Source organism: Corapipo altera, unplaced genomic scaffold (genome assembly GCF_003945725.1).
Source record: "Corapipo altera isolate COAL_440 unplaced genomic scaffold, ASM394572v1 47, whole genome shotgun sequence".
Classification (NCBI taxonomy): domain Eukaryota; kingdom Metazoa; phylum Chordata; class Aves; order Passeriformes; family Pipridae; genus Corapipo; species Corapipo altera.
Genome location: NW_020884897.1, coordinates 8,797,777 through 8,816,778, shown reverse-complemented (window position 1 = coordinate 8,816,778; position 19,002 = coordinate 8,797,777). Strand labels below are relative to the sequence as shown.

At 40.9% G+C, this 19,002-nt stretch overlaps 1 protein-coding gene across 5 annotated transcripts in view; it reads left to right on the top strand.

Annotated features, from left to right (window-relative positions):
• Positions 1 to 19,002, top strand: part of DPP6 (dipeptidyl peptidase like 6) — a 542,987-nt gene that overhangs the window by 416,170 nt on the left and 107,815 nt on the right. For all 5 annotated transcript variants that reach the window (XM_027648436.1, XM_027648437.1, XM_027648434.1 and 2 more), the window contains exon 6: positions 9,557 to 9,609. In XM_027648436.1, the coding sequence (XP_027504237.1) occupies positions 9,557 to 9,609 (53 nt within the window). The remainder of the gene's footprint in view (positions 1 to 9,556; positions 9,610 to 19,002) is intronic.

Genomic DNA, 19,002 nt, shown 5'->3' with positions numbered 1-19,002 from the left:
GCCAAGGTCCCTGACATGTATCTGAACACTTTTATTTCTTACACACCCATTTCAGTGCTTTTAAACTGTTGCTCTCTAGTGCTCTCTGATGGTCTCATCTTTCTTGTTTCGGATTCCTTTCTTTGCATCTTCTAAGAGTACCCTGAGCCTAAGACCATGAAAGATTTCAATGACAGTGCTAACTTCTTTGTAGAATTCACATTCTCAGCTACTATAGTAGAAAAAGCAATTTTTATAATTTTTTTAAATAGAAAGAACGTATGTTGTGGTTCCGCAGTTGCTAATTTCTGACGCTAAAGTGAATTATTTAAAAGTGAATAATGTAATTAGATATACTAAGCATTCAGCCCATTTTCATGGCTTGGTTCTTACATAATTGCTACAAAGCTGTACAATTTGCATTGTAAACTTCACAAAAAAAGAGGCTTTTAGAACCTTTCCATAGTCATTCTGCTCAGCTCAAGAAATGTTTCATTGAAAAAAGGCATTATCTGAAGTTTCATTAAAAGCGGTATTAAACATTGATTTCTCATGCTGTCCTTGAGCCTTCAGACTTGTAACTCCAAAGGCAACGAAGGTGAGAGTCAGTCAAGTGAATGTGAACCCTGTAAACTCGCCATTTCTATCAGCTATCCTGGATTGCCTCTATAAACAGTGTAATCCAGGGTGTAAATCTAAGGCTAAAATAGACACCAAAGGCTGCTCAGAGGAATCATACCCAAACAGGATTTTGGCACCATTGTCTGGGAAAAGGGAGTTGCTGCATGAGATTGTAGGTGCAAAAAGGGTAAATACTTGTAAAGAATGACTGGAGAGGTCAATGGCAGGGACATCCCTCAAGGTAGACAGCTGCAAAGAGAGGGACTCCAAGTTGCAAAGTACAAGAGCCTGAGAAAGTATTTTGGGGAAGGATGACTGTAAATCATATAATTCTAGTCTTCTTTCTAGATTGGCTTTGGGCTACTGAGCCAGGATAGTGAACAGGATGGACTTTGGGTCTGACCTAATACAGCTATTATTATGACCCCAGATATTACGAGAGAATCATGATTGTACATTCTTCTGTGTATGGATCTGAAAGCGTTCTATGTTTCCTGGGTTTGGGATAAATACTCTCTGCTTTAAAACTTTTATTTGACTCTAAGCTACTTTTGTACCCTTATTACATAATAATGTTGTTTTTTTCATCCTTTTCATTTTTCTTGGATATATTTTTTGGTATATGGTAGAATCACAACATTAACTATGTATGAATTCTCAATTCCAAGTTTCTGAACAGAGGGTGGGGAAGGGAACCATGGAATTTATATACGTGATGTTAATATTGATAAAAGTTTAAAACAAGAGCAACGACAGAACGAGCTCATTATTCATAACCTTAATTTTTAATTCTTAATAACTTCATTGTAGCTACTTCCCAATAACCCGAGCATCAACAAGTACACAAAGGCTGGTCCGAAAATCCTACTGAGTGCTTTGCAACTGCCATTTTATTTACCAGTTAAAAATGGAACAGTTGTCCTTTAAGCCAGTGACTGCAAGGGCTTGCTGGTGCCAGTGAAGCGCTGTGAGGGACAGGTGGCTTGGGAGCAAAAGGAGGCTTTTGTAATTGCTTGGCAGGGCAGAGCTGTATTAGAGTGCAGCAGCAGTTGGCAGATTGGATTAACGCTCTCCTAGGGGTGAGAGCTGGCACACGAGCTGTATGTTAATACCTGTGGCCTAAGTGGGTTCTGGAGCTGCATTTGTAGCAAAAAGAACATCCACTCTACTCCTCTGCGTCACAGAGTCATAAATCCTAAAGCTGGCCTTGAAATTCCCTTTCGGCACTGTCAGCATTATAAGGCTCTCAAAAGTGTAATTTGGAAACTAATCTTTTAATAAAGAATTATTATCACAAAACAACCGAGATAGATAATCAGTTTGTGGAAGGTGAATTAACAGCATTATCTTACAACACGGCAGTCCATCTATTGCTGGGGGGGGGTGTTGCCATCACACTTTATTTATGGTTGTTGTGCAAACTTGAGATGACATTATTTGCAAAGGAACAGCTCCTTGGCTTTGCTGTTTCAGAGACCTTTGGTTTGGTGCCTGGAAAATCAGCTTCTAATCCCAGAACACCCTCTGTATGTTTGTGGGACAGATTTACATATTAACCGTGCGTGCTGCCTGCGGCGCGTGACCCCATCACAATCGGCTTGAGCTTGAGTTACAAATGCATCTAAAATGCAAGTCCCCAAGGTATGAATGTTCTGTCCCTTCCTGATGTGACCTTGATATGAGATTGTTGCCTCTCTGAAGAAGCCTCTCTGGTGTGGGTAGCATTGCATTCACAGCACTGCATGACTGGAGAGCTGTTCTGGTTGTCTGCTAAGCACGGAGGACAAGCTTATAGAGAGAGTCTCCTTTGGGCTCATATTGCAGTGATTTAGTTTTCAGTCTTAGAGATTAAATTGTTAAAAGATTTGAAAAACAGAGCCATGCAAACACTCTTCCTGATGATCCACTGCTCCTTGTGTTCTTCCACTCCATCCCTTGTATATAGCATTTCATGTCCTTCTTCCAAATAATTCCTAAAATTTCTTCCTGGTTCTGGGCACACTCAATCAATAATCCTTGCTTTCCTGGGTATGAGTGGAGCAATTCCTTATTCACAATGGTTTGATTGAGATGAGATGTGGACCGATTATGCCTTTCTGAGACACAGCTTAGTGTTGGCTCTGTCATTTCCCTCAGGTGGAGTTATGCTGCTGGGTCAGGATCCTCCCCTCCTCTTTCCAATAAAAATGGTTTCTTCCCATAACAACTCTAATACATGTATTCCCCAGTTATATATCTACCTCCCTGTTCCCAGACATTAACTTAAGTTAGTTCCTCTGGAATACAGAGACAATTATAGCAGAGGCAACCAGTTGCCAAATGCTCTGTATGTTGATTGATTCAGAGACCCCTTGTTCTTATCACCTTTCTCGCTCAAACCTATTTTCCCCATTTCTGCCCTTTCCTGAGCTCCCCAGACTGTCCTGGAGTGGCACAGCACTCTCAGTGTGCACTTTCTGTGATTGTGGGCATATTACACATGAGGCTGATCAGCTGGATGTGGTGCAGTGGGTAAGAGCATCCCAAATCAGGTGTTTGATGACAGCTGTGGGTTATTGGCTGCCAGCTGAACCAATGCTCAGGAAATGCTCGTTGATAGCATTTCATTATGGTTTTCTAATTTATTAGAGGATGAAGAAAAATGGGCAGTGTTTCTTAGAGGGCTGTACAAACAGGTTGACACACAGCATGAGACTGTATCAGAGGTACATTACCAGGAAGTGATAAAGTATAGAGGGATAATTCAATATAGGGACAAAAGAGAATATGCTGTCTTAGAGGAAAGCAAAATAGGTGAGTATCACAATGAATTTGGAAAGTGAGAATGTGTAAGAGACCTCAAATTATATGGCTTTATTGATTTGTTTAGTTCTTGCAAGCAATCAAGCTTCACTAAGTGTAGGGTACAGAATACCAGTATGGATTTTGGTGTTTTTCTTTTTTATTACAGTGACACAAAAGGAATAGATATCATGAGGTTTTTGAGAGAATCTAATTCCAAGCTGGAGCACCTATTAGCAATAAAATGGTGATAATACTTTGCAAAAATAGTTGGGCTGAGGACAGTGCTGCTGACCAGTCTGTCTCCCCCGATAGAAAAAATGAAAAGACCATTACCTAACTATGCCTCATCCAAAGTAATCCCTTGTGCTCTAAATCACAAATTCATGGGAGAATGGAAGTAAAGAAATTGAGCAAAACATTACCTAGAAGTTGGTGTTCAGTGACAGGAATGGGTTTTTCATTCCTTTCCAGGGCCAGTTCAACACGTAAGGCAAAAGAAGGATTTCTTCTCAACAGAATAGAAAGGTTCAAACAAACTGATGGTATTATAAAAAACTTTGACCAAGACAAATTATGTTGACTCATTAAGTGAAAATTTAGTCTTTAGCATTGACTTTCCTCAACAACACAGAAATTCTACAAACAGATACGGCGATGTGCTTTAATTCTCCAGAGAATACCGTAACTAATTAAGGCAGTGAGGTATTTTTAGTCAGATAATTATCCTTTTCTCTGCTGGAAGATTTGTATGAATGACATAGTTGCCCTGTAAAGTTTACACCATAATTGCTTGTTGGTGACTGACCAATAGAAAAATCCTTGTGACAGTGTGGTAGTGACTTAGGTCATCCTTTCCTGTATCCTTTACATGCACAGTATGTCCATGTAAGTAGAAGGAAACACAATCTCTGGCTAATGTTTGCTTGTTATTTTCCTCCTGAGCTTTTTTTTTCCACCCTTTCATACCATTGTTAGATAACAGGGTACCAAAAAACGTGATCTCTTTGCCAATGCATAGCATCAGCCTTCCTGCATTCTTTTTTATTCTCTTTTCCCTCTTAATCTGTCAGCTTCAGAGACTGGTTAAATATCACAGATATCAAAAGCCAAATGGCAAAGCATCTTCTACCTGCATATTCTGCATCACAGCATGAGTTACTGCTTAAGGGTGCCAGGACCATTTTGAAAGGTGGAGTAGGTAATTATGTTAAATGTTTGGGATTATTCGATTGGTTTGACATTCATATGTGCATTTGGGGATTTGTCTGCTCATAGCACAAGTAGGAAAATAGGCTGTATAATTGACTTCCAGCTAATGTCTTTTTAGAGACTCTTTGTGGGAAATCCTTTTAATGGATCTGGCAGCTCCTGTTTCACCAGCCACTTGTGCTGTATTTTTACTGTCTTACTATGGAGTAAAAAAGGAGATAGATTACAAAGACAACTTGAGTCTGCTAGGAATCCTGAGGGGCTCTGTTATTTGGAGATATACTTTATTGTTATGGAATAAAAAGTTACTTTTTGCCCAGGTAACTCCTGAGTGCTTTGTGATTAATTACATTGAAATATATTCTTGCTATTTTCAGATTTTAGCAAACTGTCGTACAGTTTATTTCTGATGACTATTTAGAAGGTTTATTTTTATTTGAGGGTACTGGGATGAATTTTTGGATGAAATATGTGATTCCTGAAAAAGAAGAAAGGCACCAAACTTTAGAAATTTTGTATTAAGCCTTGCAAACTGCTTTATAACACAGTTTACACTTCCACCCTGCCCTGTAGCTGTTCCCTTCTGAGCAATAAGTTTTATGGGTTTTTTTGTGAGTTTTCTGGGTAATTCTTTAATGTAAATAACACTAACCTGCATGAAGGGCCAGATGGCTCTATGGAGCCATTTAGAAAATGGATGCAAAGCGTGTTTTATTCCTGTATTTATCAAGTAAGTAATAATCACGAGATGACAGCAGCCAGTCCACCTGGGTTTAATTTCAGATCCATGAGCTGTTTTATATGCTGAGTGATAAGACCCTAAATTAACTGTTTTGATAGAACAGGCTGTTGGAAGATGAGTGGATTGGGCTGATTTGGGGAGCCTTCCTCTAGGGGCTTTTCTCCCCTTTCTTTGCTTGTAAACCTCTTGAAAGAAGGTGCCTCTTCTTCGTATTGATTCCTCACCTTGTCATGCAAACATAAAAGAAAGCCTTTCCATAAATGCTGGTTACTGCTGGTGCTAGCAGGGCATCAGCCTACAAAATGTGACAGAAAAAGACCAACACAGAAGGTGGAAATGTAAACCAAACTCTTCCTTTCTTTCTGATGCTGGTGATAAATCCTCAGCAGGTAGTGTTATCTTTCATGCCAGCCAAAAAACGCTGAAAACCCATTTCACATTTTTTCTGGACTTACATCATATATTTCTGCATTGCTTTTGGGCAAGAACAAGAGCTATAGATTCTGACATAAAGTGTATGAATAGTAACAATGAATAAATAATTCCAGATCCATTCTATTCTTAAATAACATACAGTTTCTATTTCAGTAAGCACTGCTGAACTAGGACCTGTATCCTTACAGCATTTAAGCATGTGCTTTCGAGGAGACATTGCCACTCACACCATACTTGGCTCTGTGGTAATAGAGTACAGAAATTTCTTCTTCCATGTTATTTCTGTATCTTATTGGAACCAAAATTTCCTTATTATTTTGGAATTTGGTGGCATGGGAGAAGCAGATGCTCTTCTCGTGCTGCTCTGTGTGCTGCAGTGTTTCCATTTGTGCTGTCATTTGGTCAGGTCCAGGTTTCTTCTGTTGGTTGCATAAAACGAGGTCAGTGGCTTCACAGAAAGGTGTTGTCATATGCAATTAGTTCTGTATTCTTCTGAAATTTAGAGAGATAATTGCCTTTCCAAAACTTCAGTGGGAACAGATAGACCCGTCTCTCAGACCCTTTGTGCTTTCAGTGTAAACATGCACCTGTTGCAGAGAATGATGCAGACTGAAAGCAAACAAGATCTGTGCTGTGACCTGGGATGACAAGCCCGGTGGGAGTGTTTCTGGCACCGTGGTTTTAGCGTAATGACTTTTACAGCACTTGTTGGTGACAGTTGGCATGGGAGCTTCTGTGACCCAATTTTGGTAATACCTGGAGCCCTCCAGAGCCATCTCAAACCTGTTCTAACTTATGCTGGTGGGGTGACTTGGCACACTGAGCTACAGAGCAAAAACATTGCCGAAAACTCTGCTATCCTCAAATATGCTTCTGCACTGAGAGGACTTGTATGCTTCTGGGATCCGGCCAAAAACCAGGGATAAGAGCATCAAATCAGTGCAGTGGTTTTTACCACATCCTTTGATAGAGAAGGGCAACACAGAGAGTTAACACAGTTATTTTTGTTGGCCACGCCTCAGAAACAGATAGGTTAAATTAAGTGAATACTAATTTTTAAGCACTGTCCAGTCTCTGAGGCTTGGCTTTGAATTTCAGAAGAATGCTCATCTCTTCCCTGCAATTTTCCCTGTTGTGGGGTTTTCCTACTGGTAAGTGAATAGCCTAGTTCTTGACCCCAGCAGAAATTTTAGTTGTGATATTAAGCAGACATAGTCATCCTCTCAAAAGGTTGAATTAACTTTGTTTGGTTTGCATTAACTTTGTTTGGTTTGCATATCTAAGAGGAAAGCAGCCATTTCGTTTCTCAGAAGGACATAAATTATGTTTCTCTTGGATTCTTGTCTGCTTAGGAGGGTTGCTTGCAGTGTGTTTTCCTAATAGGTTTGAAATAGTAAGGCTGAGAAGGACTTTTGAGCTGTATGCACTTGTGTCCTTCACAACTGTAATAATACTAAATGTCTGATCCTGAAATCTTTGCTCATACAAGCAGTTCTTGTGAGCAAACCTACTGATTTTAGGGATTTATTTGAGAAAGCATTCAGCTGCAAAACTGAAGACTATGCTATAGCATAGCTGGTGGGAGATATTTTAGAGTCTGGCCAAATGACATCCACAAAATAAAGGAGTTCTCCGAGTGTCCCACAACTTTTTCAATCCTAAACTATTTCAGCAAAGAAAATATTTTACCAGTCTCCATTAATGGCTCTAAGACAGCTCTGAACTCTCCAGCATGGCTATAGGACTCTGTGCCAGATGTCTTGCTCAAAACTTCCCTGGATGTTTCCTTTCCCTCCAGCCTGCTACATTTTTCTGTTTTTACCTAAGGCATCTGTTCATACTCATTTTTGGGGCTGGCTTATGTCTCTGATATCCAACAACAAAGCCTGGCTTATAACCTTGAGCAACAGTCCTGGCCTCAGATCAAAATTTATATATCTACATCATTTTCTACATCCTAATGCCAGGATATTTGAAGACAAAAGTAGCTCAGTATTTAGTGGCAATGTATTACCAGGTTTTTCAGATCTGTAGACAGATTTAGTCCACCAGTGCTTTTTCTTTAAGAAATGTATTGGTTTTAGAACTTCATCAAAGCTGGAATAAACACTAAGGCCACATGCATCAGCCAGGTCTCAGGTATCAGCATTATAAGATTCAAGAGCTCTTTGATATGATTGAATGAGGGTGAGAAAATGGTAATTTATTTGACACCAGCTGAAACAGGTGGATCTAAAAAGGACACTTGTACTAAAATAAATGCTAGCTTGTAGTGAATTCCTATTTTATTATATTCCTAGACCTTCCCTGATATCAACACAACAGAGAATCACCTTGAGGGAGGAGTCTTTATGGACCTGAATGCCTAAAAGGAAATAGGATTTTGGGATATGACCTCATGATGTCCTTGTAATAAAAGGAGTGAACTGCACAGGGAAGAAGGGATTCACATCAATCTGGCATCAGTCTCTGCATTTCTTACATAAAAATCCAATGCTTTCGCCTCTATGCCTGTTTTTCAGGGAGCTAATGCAGAAGTGTGAGGATTTAGTGTTTGGACTCAGATTGCAACAGAGAAGTTTGTTTTAATATCTGCAGAATGATGTACCTTGTGTTTATTTGTCTCTTTACTGAGGCCCCAAAACTTGTAAGCCTGTTATAGACACCACTGTGCAGGCTTACCCTCAAGAGTGATGGGTAGTGAGTCATGCTTACTTGTGATGCTGGTGAAGTGCTTGGGATGGCCCCTGCTGAGGCTGGCAGCATCATCCAGGACATCTCATCTCATGGTTTCTTGGCATAAAAAAAGAAATACTTGTGCAAAAACATAGGAACCTAGGAAAAATTATTTTGATCGGACAAACTTGATTGGTGAAGCAAGTATTCAAGAAGTTTCTCCTTTGTCTGTTAGGAGATTGATTTATTTATTTAGTAGCATACAGTAACAGGACAGAATTGCAAAAGTGCTTGCCTGTATAAATTTGTATAAAGTGATTCATATTTAGACCTTTCACACCAGTGCCCTGACTTCTGTGTTGCTCAGCACTACCCACCTTGGGCAACCACTGATCACTGTTAGAGACTGTTCTGTCACTAGTGGAAAATCAGCAACTCTTAAATTGCTGACATTGACTCTGTTGTTATTATTTACTACTTAGAAAATAAGTAATAAACTCTCCCCTCTGTGCTGAGCTGCTGTGCAAGCTGACCAGCTCCTCCCCAAGGCCCAAAGAGCACAGATTGATATGAACATGCAATTTAGCAGGTCACAGAAACACGAGGTCATGAGTCGATACAGTTTTATTTGCTGACTGACAGGGGTCTGACAGCTCTCTCTGAGATCAGCTAGCATCACTCCCTGTTTCATTTATGCGGGAATAAAGCAAAAAACACGCGTTATATCCCTGTTGTGTGTAGTTATAATGATGGAGAATGTCTCCAGCTGACCAAGGTGTCCTCATTAATGACTGTTCTATATTTAGCCTTTGCAGAGCCCATGTGCCCCCAGTTTAATCAAAGACCTGGTAGCCATGGTAACGACACCGAACGTCTGGGTGTATACGATTTTGCCAAACATTGTATAAAGAGCAAAATGAAAAGAACACACAACAGCTTTAAGTGGATTAATGTATTGTTCTTTTTTTGCTGTAGATTTTGAAGTGTTTATAAGAGCTTCCCAGCCATTTATGCCAAATCATTTTTGTAGAAAAAGAGCCCTATTAACACAGGTGACAATTACTAATCTCTTTTTTCTTTTGTTGTCTTTTTCTTAATTTCATTTTGCAGGTGTATCAGCATTCATATACAGCGTATTATGTCCTCAGCAAAATACCTCATGGGTAAGCAACTTTTCAATGTCTTCATTTTAAAACTCAGCCATTAAGAATCCTGCAAAACAACATGTATTGTGACAAATGGTTTCCAGTGACAGCCCTTTGCAATGGTCTGGCTTTCAGCTGCAGCATCCACCGAGCTGTGTGTTGTGAAAAAGATGACAAAGTCTGGAAGCAGAAGTGGTCAGCTTCCCCAGAGAGTCAGACTACATGAATTTCATATCCCAGATTTCAAGTTTTTGTCTAGAATACAGATGAGGTGGCGTCTGGCTGAGAGCCATGGTTGGCCACTCACCAGAGCATTGGAGAAGAGTAAGCTCCAAGGAGACCTTATTGCTGCCTTTCGGTGTCTGAAGGGGGCGTGCAAGTGAGATGGGGAAGGACTTTACAAAGACTTGGAGTGATAAAACAAGACTTCAAACTGAAAAAGAGTAGATTAGATACTAGGAATAAATTATTCCCGGGAGAGTAGTGAGGCACTGGGATGTGTTGCTCAGAGAATGTGTGGATGTCCCATCCCTGGAAGTGTTTGAGGGGCCAGGTTAGATGGGTCTTTAAGCAACGTGGTCTCATGGCAAGTGTCCCTGTCCATGGCAGGGGATTGGGATTAGATGGTCTTTAAGGTCCCTTCCAACCCAAGCCATTCTATTATTCTGTGATTCCTTGATGCTTCAGCATTGATTTGTTGCAGTTTTGTAAATCCCCCCTTTCTATGCTTTTTCTTCATGGGGCTGCAGGCTACCTGTGGCTTCAACTCCATCACCCCACCACTCCTCTCACCTGTGTTGTTTCTTTAGAATTTAGCCCTTAGTTTCTACCTTCTTCTCCCTTAAATGATACTTTAAAAAAGAACAAACAAGCAAACATACAATTTAAGCACTGGCCCAACTGGTCAGGAGTGGGATACCACCATACCAATAAGTCATATGTAGGTATATGTGGTACGTGGTGTTTTGGAGTGACATTTCCACAGAACCAGTGGATATGCAGAAGTTACACAGCAAAATTTCTCAATTCATTGTCATTAAATACAAAGCTAAAAGCCAGGAAGCTTCTGCCAGGTTGTATGTTTTAAGTATCTTGGTGGCAATAGCTGTGCAGAAATGGTAAAAAGGGACAATATAGCTGTGCTCTGCCATTTCTGTAGAGCGTTGTGCATGATTGTGGTTGTAAAAAATATCATTTTAATACTTGCTGAGGTTCTTCACTAAGTTGCTCTTATTATACATTATGGCTAAACAGATAGTAGATGTTTTAGATCTTTGCAATAGATGGCAAAATATGCAAACCTTTAAAAAGTCTACCTGGTTTATACACAGGGTTGATCATAGGATTACTAGATAACTCAGAATGGAAACACTCTTCCAAGGTCCAACCGCCTGCTCAGAGCAGGTTACTGGGAGCTTTATCCAGCTGGATTTTGAAAACCAGCAGGGATGGGGACTGCACAGCCTCCCTGGGCAATCTGCCCTGCTACCTGACTGTCTCACGGGGAGAAAGTTTCTCCTTGTATCCAGGCTGAACCTCCCCTTTCAGTTTCTATCCACTCTCTCTCACCCATACCACTGTATTAAACGGATTACTGTGTCTCTGATTTAGGAAAACACTGGATCATGTCCTAAAGTCCTGTTGATTTCTGCCTCCATGGGCCAGGGCTTTGCCCCTGGGAGAAGGCAGGATCCTGGCCATGCCTGTGTGCCCAGTGTTTCTTATTGCTTTCTGTAGGCAGCTCCCACTGTACCTATATACTGTGGATCAGCAACCTTTTCCCTGGCAGTCCTCAGGGGAACTAGATTTTTTTTACCCAGGTATGGTGTCTTAAGAGCAAAAGTCCTAGAAGTCAGAAACTGCAACACTTACGTTTTTGATTCCCCTGTCCACTTTGGAATCCAGTTTCTTTGGTATAGTAACCAGTGGGTTTAATGATGGAGAAGTACAGAGATACAATGGTGAGATATAAAGACATCTCTCAGCATTTTTTCATCATAAAAATATTAGCTACATTCAGGTGTTCCTCAAGGATTTGTCTCAGAACACTTGTACACACACACACACGTGTGCATGTGCACACACACACACACAAAACCAACAGGAAAAAAATTGACCAACCAACCAACCCACAAAAAAACCTGCAACCCGACAAGAAAAGAAAAACCTGAAAAAACAACAACAACAAAGCTAAAATAACTTCCTTTGGCTTCTATTTAGTGATGGGGAAATAATGCTTTGTACAAAAAAGTGCGTCCTAGAGACATACGCAATTTAAAATCTGTGAGCCCTGGAGCTTGTGCAGCCTGCTTCCCTCCAGCTTGCAGCTTATAATTGACTCACCACAAAAAAATCATGAGCTTGAGGTTAAATTGTTTCCATATATGGCTGGAACAGGGGAATTAGGAGATTTATCACCGTTAACCATGTTAAAGCTCTAGTGTTCATGTGGCATGCTCTAGACTTCAGTCTCTTCCCTTCCCTGCCTCAATTTGGTCTTTGGGTTTTGCTTTTATTTTTTGGGGAGGTTTTCTGTTTGGTTTAGTTTGGTTTGGTTTTTTGTTTGTTTGTTTGTTTGTTTTGTTTGATTTGGTTTGATTATTTGTTACTTGGTTGATTAGTCGATTTGGGATTTTTTTCCCATGAATTTACTCGATTTATTTACTTTTTGAAAACTATCTTTCTGGCACTGTATCTGAGAAGTAGCTTGTGGGTTGAAAGGGTGTTCAGCAACAGGATGAAGACCCAGTATGAGCACATAAGCTTTGTATCTCCAGCAAACCTGCTAAGAGCAAAAAGATTTGACTGACAGCACAGTTCTATTCCAGACAAAACAAAGGTGGGAAAAAATAGAAGTATCATACATAGTATGTATTAGAAATGCTAAAATAATGACAATACAGTGGTCCAGCAGTCTTCTACTGCTGCATGATCTTTGTTTGTCCCTGACAATCAGCTCGTTGTTCCTCCCAGCATCAACTTTATTGCACACTCAGCTGTGGTTCTCCTTGCTCTTCTTGTTTGGTTGGGCAGTGGTGCAAGGAGTTGGAGAGCTGGGTGAGTCAGAGGAGAAGTATCCATCACAAGAGCAAGATCTGGAAAGTGAGAGCGTACCAGAAGGCACACTGATGTGTCAGGCATTGGTATCCCCACAGCATGATGGATCAGGAGACCATGAGCAGGATAAGGATTGGAGAGATCACTGCACCTCTTGTTGGTGCAGTTGTGGTTTAAAAAGTTTAGGCTTTAGGAACATACACAGGCATTGCAAAATATATTGTACAGTAACAATTGCACTGATCTTTCAAGTGCACGTGAGTGGTGGAAAGGGTGACACGTTACCATGTTCCTGGAACTCGAGTTCCTATGGAGTTCTGCTTATATTTTAGGGTGGTACATGAAGACAGAGGTCAGGTGTAGCAGGTGAACATGATGTAATAGGTGGTGAAACACATCATCTGAAAGTAGAGCCTCTGCTGGATGAAGGGGTAAAAATCTCTTCATCCCCTATTTCATATTTAACACAGGAATATTGCTCTGATGGATGCGTGTGGAGGAAGGCTGTTGAGGGCAGGACCAAGCACACTGACACAGCACAAGTTTGACATTCAATTCAGTTTGACATTCCAGGTTCTTTGGTGACTGAAATTTGCAATGGACAAGCAGCATCCTTGCTCTCCACCTGACAATAATAGGAGTGGCAAAATTCTGCATTAAGCAACAACCCCTTTGCCATTTTTACAAACTTTGTCATGCATTAATCCTCTTCTACAAGTAGGCACCACTGTTATACCATGTCAGAGTGTGCCCCTGGCCCCTTTGCATACTTCCAGCTCAGCGGTGTCTGCTGGTGAACAAACTCACTCCCCTCCCCAGTATCCCTCCTGCTTGTCAGACACTCATTCCTGAAAACAGCCTGTGACAGTGTGACTTTCCCTGTGCTATCTCTACCCTGTTCCTCATCCTCAGCTGTGATCTGCCTCATCAAACAATTTAGGATTTGTACCCACTAATGCCCTTGCTACACCCCTGCTGAGGCTAACTAATAAGGAAACCAATTAACCTAATCTGTGGCATCACTTTTTAAATAACATGACATTAATCTGCCAGCATAAGTTGTTTTTTAAAGGAAAATTTCTAATTATTTTTGCCGTGTTCTGCAGGCTCTCCAGATTCAGATCTTGTCTGAAGTCAAAAGGGGCTCACACCAATGTTTTCCAGATTTCACTTTAAGCTCTCAATACATTTGACAAGCCTGTTTGGGCATGTCCTTAGCACATATGTTCCCAAACAGCATTTTATACAGGACTGCAACATTTTTCCATAAGAGCTGTTGTCGAAATAAACTCCCACATAAGGGTAGCAGCACAATTTGTCTCTCCATAGGACAACTAATAGATGCCAATAACGTGGACTCAAAACATCTGATTTAAAAATTAAAATAAGCCAGGGGTGGAAGAAAGAGACTGCACAGATTTAATATCTCCCTTGTTGTTATTTCAGCTTTCTCACAGTCTCTTGGTAAACTCAGGGTAGAACCCCCTACTGGTTTGACACATTTACCTTCTGCTTTCAATGGTCCGTGGTTTATAGTTTCCGCAGGGGGAGCCGGCTGAGTTCCGCAGCTCTCATTTTCCTGGGCGGAGGTGTGTAGGGGGTTATGTTCAGTTCAGCTTTCCTTCGTGTCACCCATTTTTCTCCCGCTGCTCATCCAAAAACGCGATGCTGGCGCCGGGTGCCATCTAGTGGACCCAGCCTCACGTTCCCTGGGCTGAACACCTCCATCCTGTCCCATCTGCTCCCCTCTGAACGCTGCTGCTTTTCAGATATATCTGCCGATAACTGCTTGCAGCTGTCTCCATTATAAATATTTTTGCAAAGCTCTTCTCACAACCCCACAGTTTCACTCGCTGAATTGTAATTGCCAGCCAGCTGTAATTTATAGGTACTGAGATAGCATCTGCAGGTCCAGATGTGGAACAGGGAGCTCTCCTGCAAAGCACTGGGAAAAAGTGGAACACCAATACCATGTACAGTTATTTCCTAATATTATTCTTTCTAACTTTGGAAAATTAAAAATTTAGCAGTACAGGCAACAGCCTTCTTATGAAATCTGGGCATGGAAAATTGTTTTATTCTCTTCTGGTTTTTAATAACCTTACTCCTACTGAGTCCAATATGGATTATCTTAGTCATTCATATCCTTCACTGAAACAAGGGAAAAAGCTCAGTTTGCTCACCATGTCTGTGATCAGGCCAGGACTGACCAGAGTGCTCCCCTAACCTAATTGCAGGATTTCCCTCACCTCTGTTAAGGTCATTTTACACCAGTGTGTGCTGCTGGACCACAGGTTTGATCTGACACTGCATGTCCTAAACAAGAGCTAATTTTGGATTGATATCCAAGGGGATACCTCTATATTTAATTTTTTTGCTCTGGCCAGCAGAAATGTTATACTTTTTTACAGTTGTCTTCCTATCCCCTTAGAGAAAGCCTAGCATAAAAAAAAAAGCCCATTTCTTCAGATCTCCTAGTGGTCACCCAGTTCTGCATGAACCATTTCCTTCTGGGCACAGCCAAGTGGTGGCTCCTCAAAGGAGCTCCTAGCATGGCATTAGCACGTCCAGCTGTGCCGTATCAATGGGAACTTCCAAATGGGCTTACCAGGATCAGTGAGAAAATCAGCAGTTATTCCCACTCCTCACTGCTTTTGTGTGTGAGAAGGAGGGAATTGTGCACAGTTACTCCTAAGCAGAATCCGTGTTTCTTACTAAATTCGTGTAGTACTCAGAGTAAGTAGAGTGCAGGAGCACTCATGGAGATGAGCTCAGCTCTTCCTGCCTACACTGCAGAGGGTCTGGAAAATCCTCCACGTGGCCCCCACGCTGAGCTCCAGTAACTTCAAGAGAAGTCCCATGAGTGGAGTTGAGTGCAAATAAGTGCTGGAGATCCACAGAAGTGATAACAGAGGGAGGAACTGAGCCGGTGCTTCACTGTGGGTAAATTTTCAAAGTGATGTCTATAGATGTCTCTGCAGAGCTCTTACTATTCTTCCTGTCTCCTTCTTTTATGCAAGCCACTGGCAGGAAAAAAATGGACTTTAAAGTTAATTAGAGAAAACTTAATCAGTTTTGTATGTATCCTATTGTATAATATTTCAAAAGACAACAAGGTTTCCCTTGCACATGCTCCCATTTCCATGTTCACAGTAAAAGGAAATTGTGTTTTCTTATTTAAAATCATGGATAAAAGAACATCAGGGAACTGACTCTACTTCAGACATCTGCCCATTTGACCAAGACTGTTCTATTTTATTTTGGTCTGGTCTGTTATGTCCCTTCTCTGTAGCATTAAAAAAACCCTGTACCTCAATGTCCCCACCTGCAAATTTCTTAAGAAGAGAAATTGTACCTAATGGAGGCAAAATGTGATAATTATTGTAGAGAGTGCTACACACTTTCACTCTTTAATATTTATAAACTTGTACTAGTGCCCACATTTTATTTTAAGAGGAAAAAGTACAGTATTTAATAGAATCTGTTTTCAGCTAATTCAATTTTACTTAGAGGAGCTGAATATTTTCCCCCAATAATGATCTGTACAGGTTGAAATATAAATAAAATTTAAAAAGTATGTAAAACCAAATAAAAATGTGAAATTTGTTAAATAAGTAGAAAAATGTATTCTGCAGTTTGCAAAGGATCTGCTATTGCTCCTCCTTGTCTCTCCTCTCTCTTTGACAATTATCATTCTATAGTTTTAACACATTTTGAGACAGTGCATATAGTTAATTAAGGCACTTCTGCACAGTGTAGTGGCTTTTATGCCAGCCTATAAATAAGAACATCCTCATGATGTCATGTGCTTTTTTAGTTGCATTTTGACAACAGAAAACTGGCCCTAGGAATAATTAAATTTTGTAGCTTGATCGTGGAGCCTGACCTTGCATCCTCTGAAGTGGAGAGGAGTTTTTCATCTGCGTTTACTGGCATTTGGCTCAAGCCCTGATGGAGCTGTTTGGCTTCTTGCTTTTTATAATCTTCTGAATTAAACACTCTGTAAATCACTGAAATAGTGGTTAAATCACATACCAGCTTATTGCTTATGAATACATTTTGTACCTCTTTAAAAAGAAAGAACCAGCATTTCATTAAGCAAAGCCACTATTTGAGCATCACTCACTTCCAAACAGTGACAGGTTGAAAGCAGCTCAGCCTGGAAAGGCAGTTCAGGCAGGACTCTTGGCTGTGCTGGTGGGAGGAAATCCACTTCAGCAGCTCAACACCATATCATTTCCCCAGGGGATTTGCCACTTGCTCACCCATGTTGGTCGCTGCGTGGCATTTTTTAATGTGAAATGTTCCTTTCTTGTGTAGGCAAAGCAGTTCTTACCACATGCTTCTTTCCTCCAGAAAGCAGTTGTGATGTGGGTGGACACCTTAGAAACCATGTATAATGATAATAATAACGAATGGTCCCCCAAGGGGAGGATTTGATATTAAGAATTAGAGTAATGATTAAAAAAAAAAAAAATAAAATCTCGGGTAATTAATAGTTAGACCCAGATGTTAGCACTTTAGCAGAGAAAAGCCCAGCAACCAACCTCCTTATGTTACAGAAAAGGTCAACAGCTTATGGCTCATCAGGAAAAAAAAAGAGGAAAGAAGAAAGGTTTGAAGCAAACTCTCCCAGAGTGTTTTTCTGAGGCAGCACCCCTTGAAATGGAGGCAGGGCTTCTATTACATTCTATTCTTGAATAAAATGTGCTTCGCTGGTGAGAAACCCATCTGCATTTGGAAATGTTCACATGTCTCAAAGCAAATTAACCTCCTCTTGTCCCCAGACTGTGGTGAGCCTCCAAACCATAGACACTGCCAGAGGATGCAAGCACATCCCAACACTGACCATCACCAAAAATTGGCTCCTTGGCATGGGTTTTCCTCCTTATTCATACTCAGCGAGGTTGAGTTAGTACAGAGTTTTGACAGAAAAGGGAAATAAAGTGGATGAAAGAGAATGTATAAAATGATGATGCATGGCACCAAATAGGTAACTAACCACAGCCTGTACAGTTGCTGCTTCCATGCATCACCTTCCCAGGAACAAAATTGTTCTGTAGGCGGATTTTCATAGTGGGAATTGGTATTTTTTTGTTTACATTTTTGCCCTAGTACTCAAGGTTCCGGAGGGGCGTTCCACTAGAACAGGAACAAGAAACATACATTTCTCCAGGGAATTGGTTTTGCTGTACTGCCGTCGGGCTGTGGAGACACCCTGCAGCCTGAGCCTTGATTATTTGTTGCTGTGGTTGGGTGATAAACCCTTTCAGACTACTTAAACTCTCAGTGCATTGCTGTTTGATTATATAGCACAAAGAGTGTTCACTGCATGTTACAAAACACAGGCTTGTTTCTTTTGTAGGCACTTGAAAAAAAAAGCCGGTTTTGAGGACCCAAATCTGTAAGATTATGGGCATTTCCTCACTGTTGGGGGTTTTAACTGGTCCTGGGCTCAGATTACATAGTGAGGGCTATAGAGGGACCTCTGCCGGTCACTGACAATGGGATAGTGCCCCACCTCTGAGAAATATGTATTCTGTAGCACAGCACTTCTGCACGAGCCATGTCCTATGGCTGGCTCCCTGTTAGCCTTACTACTTGGTTCTGTGACTGCTACACAGGTAGTCACTAACCGAATTTAATAGTCTAAAAATGTCTTGTTATCCCAAAATGAGCATCCTTCCCTCCTGGGGAGTTCAGAGCATATAGGGAAGAAGGGTATGGGGAAATTTTAAAAAGCAAGAAAGGCCCTTTGAGTGGAGAATGAATGCTACAGCCAGGGCTGTCCTTGATACAGTAGCCACTGAGCAAGTCTCTTTATGGCAAAGGTCATAAAATGCCTGTATGATCACCCAGACTGTGCCACACCAACCCTGATACCTCTTCACCCATTACCCTAACACTTATTGAGTGTTCCACTTAAAATTTGAGGAGATAAGACAGGAAAAGGAAAGGTTGCTTTCCCATGCCACACATGAGAAGGAGATAAGAGGAATGAAATGGCCTTCCATATGAAGAGCTGTGAAGGCAAATGTAACACCCCCTTTCAAATGCAAGCATTTCCTCTTGCTTGTCAGCTTGAGGTTTATTCGTATCTGTTATGGGGCAGAAACACAGAGCCATAGTGGTGTTCTTGTCACTTGAATAAGGAGAGTATTTTTCCATCCACTTTTAAACTGTACCTGAAATGAGGCCAGTTGTGGTGTTGTTTAAAAGTGATCATATCGCTGTTGACAAGAAATGGAAATAATGGCGCTACAAAGTGTATGCCTTGTTAATTTTAACTGATGATGACACGATCTGTGTGGTGAGAGGCTGTTCAGAAGGGTGTTTCAATACTCCTGAGAACCT